Here is an 8438-nt window from a genome sequence, read left to right as displayed (position 1 = left end):
TTGAACTCACAACCCCAAGATCTGGTTGCATGTTCTTCTGAGTCAGCCAGGAGCCATTTGGGTTTGATTCTTGACTCCTTTCCTCTGGGATCCTCCTCCCCCCAACAGACTCATACACACACACTCCTTTGCTTAAGCTAACTAAGGCTGGGGAATGGGGAGGAAGTGTTTCCTTCTTTAGTACTAGCCGGCTGGGCTGCGACTGGGCTGCATTTGAAACTGCCGGGGAGGCTGCTGAGCCATTAGCAGAGGGAACTGCAGTCTACCGCAGAGATGGGGACAGCCCTACCAGCCACTGAGATCTGTGTCAGGTGCCTTGCTAAACACATACATCCCATGTGGTTCCAGCCCTCTTATCACATAGACCCCATTCTCCAGATGAGGAAAGTGAGGCAGGATCCTTAAGAAACTTGCTCAAGTTCACACAGCTACATAACTGCCTGAGCCTATTTTTAAATGTTTTCAACCTTTTCAACCCCTATTATATCTTCATGTGGTCTTTTTTTTTTTTAAATTTAAACTGTGGTGCACAGAAACCTTTAAGTCAAAGTGATTTTGTTTGGAAGGTGGAAGTCTCTGGATAATTCTCCAGCCTTCTCCTCCTCTCCCCTCAGTCCAAAGTCCGAGGAGCGTAAATGTGTTCCAGAGCTTGGCCCCTTCCTGGGCTCTCCCTTCAGCCTAGCACAGTGTGGTCCCAGTGTGTCCTCTTTACAGCCCCGAGGTAGCAGTGGGGGCGGGAAGTGGAGAGGGGCTTCCTGCCAGCCAATGGGGGAGCGACAGCCCAGGCTCTGTGCTCACATCATCTGCTCCTGCTAAGACAATCATCAACATAAAAGGCTAATTGTATTAATCACCAAGGCACCCCCTCCCTTTTGGGAGAATTATGAATTGCAATTGCAGATGGCTCCACTGATTGAAGGCAGTGCTCAGCAGGGAGAAGGGCCAGATCAGATTACACACCATTAATTAAAAACTTCCCCTGACAAACAGGAGGAAGGGCGGGCACACCAAGGGTCTGCCTGGTTGGGTCTCCGTCCTCCCCATGGTCCTGCCCCTCATCCAGACCTAGGGGCCGGGACTGTGAAGCTTCTTTGCCCCTGGCTGGAACCTCTGAATTTGGCTCCCTGAGGGCCAGCCCTTCCCTCATCCAAACAGATGGCTGGCTGTCCTATTAAAGGGCTCCAGAGAAGGAGAAACTAACCTTTGGTTACTCATTCCTGTGTCTAACTTTGGATGCTCTTCAGATTCTAACCTATTTCCTCACTTTTCATGAAGCTTGTGTCTTCTTGCTCTAGTCTGTTCTGACAGAGCACAGCTCTAAAGATCTAGTTGTGAAATTAGCCCCCAGCTGTCTCTCCAAGCAGATCCCCTTACGTTTTTGGCCTGGAAGTTCCTGAGACAGAGGTTACACAGTCTGCTCTGGAGTAGTTGGGTTGGGGGGCGGGGGGGGGGGTGTGGGGCTCAAGTGTGGGTGTGCATTCTCGTCCAGCTGCCCCTCCCTTGGAGCATAGGCATCCTCAGCTGCTCTCATCCCGGCTCATCTGAACTTGTAACTCCTGAATTCTCCTCTTGATCAATTACTGCCTCCCCTCCTTCCCCAGTCGCCCGGCCTCAGTCATTCATTCATCAAACTTTTATTGAGCACCCAGTGTGTGCTCCGCTCTGGGGACGCGAAGACAATTTGTCTAGGAGCTTCAGAGCCCACTGCAGGAGCTCCACCCCTCCTGCCCTCTTCAACCTTCTAGTTCTTGTTTCCTTCCCTCCTCTGGCTGCAGCTCAGATAAGCCCCCCTGGAGCTCTATTTTGGAGAATTCTAAGCTGGAGCTGGGGAGACCTTAGGGGGCTGTGGTACTGAGCTGGGTGACCTTTAGCAAGTCAATTACATCCTCTATACGCGCGTGTGCACACACACACACACACACACACACACACACACACACACCCAGCTGTCCCTGCTTATGAAAGGGCACGAGAAGCCTCTGGGCTCTGAGAGATTGTGAAGATGGATGAGTGGGGCCCGGCTTGGAGAGATGTGAATAGTATTCTGCACTGACAATATTATAGAACGCTGAACACGGCCGCTGTGGCCACGAGCACTTGGGGACTCAGCTCTTGTTCTGTCACCCTGCCCTTGAAAGACTTTGGTAGCCCCTCCCATCCCCAGCGCCTTTGGAGACATCATGGAAAAGGACCTATCTTTTTTATGGATTTGGTTGCTGTATCTCAGGGTACCATGGTGATGAGCACCATAGAGATGAGAAGAACTGACTTTTATTGGCTTGTCTCTTTGTTCCGGTGTCCCCCCTCACCCCCCCTCCACACACACACACAAAGCTCCCAGGTCAGCAGACCCAGGAGAGAAGGAGGCAGGGCCCCGTGTAAGTGGAACAGATGAAAGGAGAAAAATGTACTCTCTTTTCCCTCCCTCTCAATCATCCTCCCATCTCTCTTCTTTCTTCCTCCCTCCCATTACCAAAAGCAATTGTATTCAAACCCGATAATTACAGTAACAGCTACAATAATCATCATTTATTGTTTGTTTTTTAAGCATTTTAACTTCCAAAAACATTTTCCAATCTCTTGTTTTCACAGCAGGCCCTGGGGGAGGACTATGCCCATTTTATAGCTGGGGAAGCCGAGATCCAGGTAGGACCCCAAGTCATGGGGAGAGTATGTTTATAGCAGCTTGTAAATATTAGCAAACCAATTGAGACCTAGGAGTCCTTCAGAGGCACTGAAGGCAAATCTTGGTTTCTTGGGTCATTCCTGAGTTCTTACCATCCTTGGAATTAATAGCTTTTTGAGTATCTTGGTAGAACTGAGAATGAGGCTGGAGACAGCTTGTGGCCCAGGTCATGGGCTGGGGGCTGTGATAGGGACTTCCCCCCTCTCTGGATTGCTCCCATGAATGGGGATGGGGGATGGAAGGTGGGCAAACACCTGGAAAAGGCCTGTTTGGCCCAAACCTCCCTTGCCTATATGCTGCCCCTCTGCCAGCCCTAGAAAAGGCTCCTCTTTGTGTCAGCGCTTTCCAAGGATGGGGTCCTCTCCTGAGCATTTGGAGGTGTGAGGAATGAAGATCTATTGGAAGGGCTGTCTCTATCCTCAGGAAGCCCCCACGCTGAGGGCAGGTCCCTAGCCCCCAAACCATACCCAAGAGCAGAGATATACCTTTGAGGAGCTCAGAGACTGTCCTGGGACCTGATTCTTCTGGGAAGTCTGGCTCTCTCCCCCAAGGGTGGGGTGAGAAGTTGGGGCTCCCCGAGGTCTCTACATCTCTTAGTGTCTAAGCTGAGTGGCTGTCTGGGCTCCAATACCCAAGACAAGGGGGTCTGGAGGCCCAGGATGCCCACTAGAGTCCAGATGGATGAAAGAAGGGTAAGACAGTCATGAATTCCCCTGCCTCCTTCTGCTCTGTCCCATTAAGAGATGTAGGAGGAGGAAACTGAACAGATTTGCTCCCCAGATTCTTTCTATCCAGAAATATAATGCCAGGGATAGGGAGTGGCATTCCCTGCCCACCCTGTTAGGACAAGGGGCCATGCCTCCCCGTCTTTCCTGCCCTCATCCACCCCCAACCCCGCTTTCCTTGTAAAACCTGAAGTCTAGTTCTACGAGGCATGCTACCCACCTAAAGGGCGCCTCTCAGAAGCCGGAAGGTGGGGGCCAAGTTCTATACCACCTGACATGCATTCCCCATTTCAGTATCCCCTGAACTGCACTGGGATTCTTTCTTCTCGGGCTCCACCCCTGTCATTTTCTCCACTTCTTCAGTGCCCATGAGGATGACCAGTCGCTGGGCCATGGTTCTGGTGTCAGGGAACAGGATAAAGTTGTAGATCAGCGAAGCCAGGACAGCTCCTGTCAGGGGTCCCACCCAGAAGATCTGCAAAAGCAGAGAGAAGTAGGTGCCCCAGTCAGGAGCTATGAGGATCATAGGGTAGCTTTGGGATCCCTGCCCGCCTCCCTAGTGTTGGCTCCGTCGTCCGGGACCCCTCGAGCTGCTGCAAGTTGACAAAATTGAGAAGCAGGTGTTCTGCCTTTCAGGTCCCTGCAGGTGAGGTGACCTTGCCTTCAATAGGGCGGGCCCAGTCTCCTCACCACTCTGTTTCCCTCCTCTCCCCTCCCGTGTTCCAACCAGAAGCCCTGGCTAGTGCTGTTCCTGTCTCTGCTGGTGTGTGTGTCTATTTCTGTTTGTCTTTTTCTTTATCCAAGTTTGGAAACTGGTCCAGCTGGAGAAAGTGAATAAGGAAACAGCCAGGACTTAAGGCCTGGGCCAAGGCTGCATCTCCTGTCCTGGCCCATTTATGGACATTCCACTGGGTACTCTGGGCTATTGAAGCTGGAAAGACAGGAAATACAAGCCAGGATACTCGCTTTTGTCTTCTGAGCTTAGGGAAACCTCCTCTGGGGGTCAAGATGGCCTGTGGTAGGGGGCCTTGTCTCCCCAGGTCCCTGTGGACCCACCGCTGGTGAAAGCCACAATCCCTATCTCCCCTGCTCGGGCTCTCCCCACCTAATGGCTGCCAGTACAGGCTCTCACCCAGTGGACCGTGAACTTCCCAACGACGATGGCGGGGCCGAAGGAGCGGGCCGGGTTCATGGAGCAGCCGGTGAAGTAGATCTGGAGGGGCAAGTGGAGGTTTGTGGTGTGAGGAGGTTTAAAGCAGGCCTGGGAGGGGACAGCCTCCTCTGCCCGCCTTGGGCACTGCCGTATCCTGGGCCCGGACTGTGGGAACACAGTCTCGGCCCAACGCATTAGGGGCTCAGGGAGGGACACTTCCTGGCCTTCAGGGCCTCTGCAGTCTCCCCAAGGAGGGATCAGTGTGTGCATACACACAGTGCCCTCTTTGCCTCTTACCCCAATGAGATGGCCCAATGCCACAGAGATCCCAATCACGATAGCTGGGGAGCCCGATGCTTGACGGTTGTTGGTGGAAGCAAAAACACAGAGCACCAACTGCAGGGTCAGAACCAGCTCCACTGCCACGGCCTGGCCAGTTGAGACGTTGCTCTGGACCTGGGTGAGGAGGAGGCTACGCTGGAGGCGAAGGGGGCTCTGCCAGGGGCTGGTGACCCCATTGGACCTCATTGCCTCACTGTGAGGAGGTGATGCCTCACCACCACCAAGTCCAGGACTTAAGGAGATGAAGGATCGGGGACAGCTGTGCAGTAGAGTTCGGGTCAGCCCTGGACATTTGCTGCCTGCAGAAACGCGTGGCACCCCCTCCTAGCCCACTGGTTTGTTGAGGCCAGTAGCTGGCGACAGGCTCAGGACTGGTGGGGAAGGGAAGGCTCAGAGCAGCTGGGGTGCATGTTTTCAAGCAGCCTGGGAGGAGACCGTGGGTAGGAGTGGAAGGAGGAGACTTGGGGAAGTAGGTGGAAGGATAGATGATTAGGGGAATCTGGAGGAGTGAGGCCTCAGGGTGCTGAGGAAGGAGGAACATGGGAACACAGAGGAGCAGGGCACATGGGGCGGACCTGGAGAGAAGAAGGGCATGCCAGGTCTCCTGCATTACCCACAGCCCCCCCCCCCCCTGCTACCCTGCCTCTTAAATGCCTGGTCCTTCCCTGACTCTTACTCCTTAGTTGCAGCTTCTCTCTGTTCTACCTGTTCCTCGTACCATAACCCCACTCCTGCTCTGCCTGCACTAAGGCCACAGTCTGGTTCCCCTGGGTCCCAGAGCCCAGCCCAGAGCAGGTAAGGAGCACGTGGTCAAGTTATCACCTCCCTGTCCCCTCTCCTCAGGCCTGGTCCTCCACCCTTACCACCTGTGTGGGCATCCCTTTTCTGGCCCTGCCGGGTGACCCTCCCTGCACCTACCATGTTAATCCCAAGGGTCTCTTGGATGTCTCCTGGTATGACCGCATAAAGCACTGAGGCCCCCACAATGGCCCCCGTCAGCTGAGCAGCCACATAGGCCACGGCACGGGGCAGGGAGATTTGGGAGCTCACGAGGAAGGCCAGCGTCACAGCAGGGTTGATGTGGGCCCCGCTGGCCTTCCAGGTGACCTGCACAGCCACGGCCGTGACCAGGTTGAAGGTGATGGCGGTCTGTAGCATGGTGGGACGCGCCGAGGGCCAGGGCAGACTGGAGCCCACACCGAAGAACACGTACAGCCCTGTGGCCAGGAACTCAGCAAACAGCTCCTTGCTGATAGCTCTCCAGAGCTGGCCCAGCAGCATCCTGGCCGAGCCTCACCCGCCTGGCCACACGGTGTCCTGGTCCTGCTGCTTGGGCTGCCGCCTCTACTCCTGGGGCCTCTTGCCTCTGATCTTCACTGTCTCCTGGGGCCTCTTGCCTCTGGCCTGCTCTGGCTGTCTCACTGTGTTGAGGCTCCTCTGGCCCCCACCTGGTCAGACTGTGCAGGGAGCAGGCGCACAGGATTATGTGTGTCTGGGTGGGTGGGAGGTGCGGGGCTCATATAAGGAGTGGTGCTCACACGCTTGCCCCACCCTGAGCTCACCTGACAGCTGGGGGAGGGGGGCGGCCTCCAGGTGCTGAGCTGGAACCTCCAGGTTTCCAAGCTGGACGGGCCTCACTCTGCTGCAGGCACAGGCCTGGCCCGAGGGTGGCAGGTACAGGAGTCATGGTGGGCATGGGATTCCAGGGTGCTCACATCCCGATGTCAGCTCAGAGGCAGCAAGCTCGCCAGGTCCCCAAGTCCAAGGCCTGCTTCAGAGGCTCCTGTTGTCCCGGTCCCCTCTGCCTGCAGGCTCTGCCTCCAGATGGGCTCACACTATTCTATGCCCCATAAACCCAGATGTGAAATGAAGCTCTTTCCCCCTTTCCCACCCAAACCCCTAGTCGTAGAAAGCAGATGTGAATAGAGTCAACTTTACTAAGGATATGGGCCTGTGTGGGTGCAGAGGGGACAGAGGGAGGAGGGGTTTATTCCACAGCTAATGAGACGACACGCATGGCAGTGGAGAGTTTCCCCTGCCAGCTGGGAATTTCCACTGGTCCTTCACTGCATTGTCCGTGCCCCTTTCTGTCTCCCTTGCCCACCCCCTCCCTTTCAGCCCCTTCCCCTTCCACTATCTGCGCTCCTCTTTCTCAGGGGCCTGAACAATTCTGCTCAAGCCTCTCACAGGGCAGCCGAACCCTTTTTGTGGCAATGCTGGCCCTGAGGTCACCCATGCCCTAGGCTCTTCCCTTTTAACCCCAGCAGCATGTCAAGGTATTTTCTCAAACAAAGGTGCTCCTTCTCTCCCTAAGAAGAATCGGTGTGGCTGTTAAGATAACAGTTTTCATCTTTTAACCACACGGGTGTGCCCTGACCTTGCCCCTGGCCAGATCTCCCTGCTCAGTTGATATCCCCCGGTAGTCCTCAGGCTCCTCAAATGCAGCCTGTCTCAGAAGGAGACCCTCATCTCTCTCTGTGCCCACCCCCCCCCCCCAAATGCACTATTCCTGTTTTCTCCAGCTCTGTTGGGGGCACCTGGGAAGCATCCTTGACCCTCCTCTCCCTCCTGCCCCCAACCAGTAGTGGCATCAAATCCTGCTGATTTTGAATCCTAAATATTTCTCGACTGTGCCCTCTTTTTGCCACCCCTGCTGCCCTGCGGCCTTTAACCATTCTCTCTGTCTGCTCCCTCACTCAGCTCCAATCAATTATCCACACTGCAGCCTGAGTGATCTTTCTAAAATGCAAATCTGATCCTGCTGTTCCTCTGCTAAAATCCCTTCAAAGCGTCCCTCATGCCTGGCCTACAAGGTCCTCTGGGATCCTGCTCCTCCTACCTCACCTCTCCCCGCTCCCTGCTTTGTCCTTTACCCGGTGGCCTCACCAAAGGGCCAGTGGTTCTGGAACACTCCGTTGCTGGTCTTTCCTTGGCGGATGCCCTGTCTTCTTCTCAGAGAGCCCTTCCTACGTCCTTTGCTTGGGTAACTCCTAACTCATCCCTAAGGCTCAACTTCAGTGTCACCTCCTTTCCTGGGTGAAGGAGGACCCCTCTGCGTACTCCCACCACACCTGGGCATTTTCATACACTCCAGTCACCACAGAATGCTGTCATGGTGTTAATGTGCCTCCTTAATGAGGCAGTGAGTCCCTCAGGGAGCAGGAGCCAAATTTCGCTCATCTCCACATAGAGTGCTGTGCACAGGGATTAGCCATAGTTGGTGCTCAGTAAATATTTGTTGAGTGAACAAATGGACGAATAAAAGCTTCCTGACCTCCTGGAGGCAGGTGACTTTCATATCTACTTCATCTCAGCCAGCTTATTCTTACGGCCTCATACCTGTCTCACCTGGGATCGAACCCTCTGAAATCTTCCAGGGGAACATCCAGCTCTAATTATAGGTTCTGTCCATCCACTCTCTCCCATCTCAGTCCCTGTAAAATGCCTCCCTCATTCCCTCTCTGTGCTTCCAGCCTTCCTGGCCTCACCCCCCCCCGCACCCCCCCCCCCACCGGATCCCCAGGTGGTCAGT

General features: G+C 54.7%; 1 protein-coding gene across 1 annotated transcript; it reads right to left on the bottom strand.

Annotated features, from left to right (window-relative positions):
- Positions 1–2542: 2542 nt before the first annotated feature.
- AQP6 (aquaporin 6) lies at positions 2543–6343 on the bottom strand. Its single transcript, XM_030322562.1, has 4 exons — positions 5825–6343; positions 4862–5020; positions 4544–4624; positions 2543–3886 (listed from the first exon to the last, which is right to left on the bottom strand). The coding sequence occupies exons 1-4, from the start codon at positions 6185–6187 to the stop codon at positions 3674–3676; spliced, it is 816 nt and encodes a 271-aa protein (XP_030178422.1). The 5' UTR covers positions 6188–6343; the 3' UTR covers positions 2543–3673.
- Positions 6344–8438: the final 2095 nt, after the last annotated feature.

This window comes from Lynx canadensis, chromosome B4, assembly GCF_007474595.2.
Source record: "Lynx canadensis isolate LIC74 chromosome B4, mLynCan4.pri.v2, whole genome shotgun sequence".
In the NCBI taxonomy this organism is placed as follows: Eukaryota; Metazoa; Chordata; class Mammalia; order Carnivora; family Felidae; genus Lynx; species Lynx canadensis.
The sequence above is the reverse complement of the archived record's forward strand: the minus strand, read 5'-3'. Positions and strand labels throughout refer to the sequence as shown.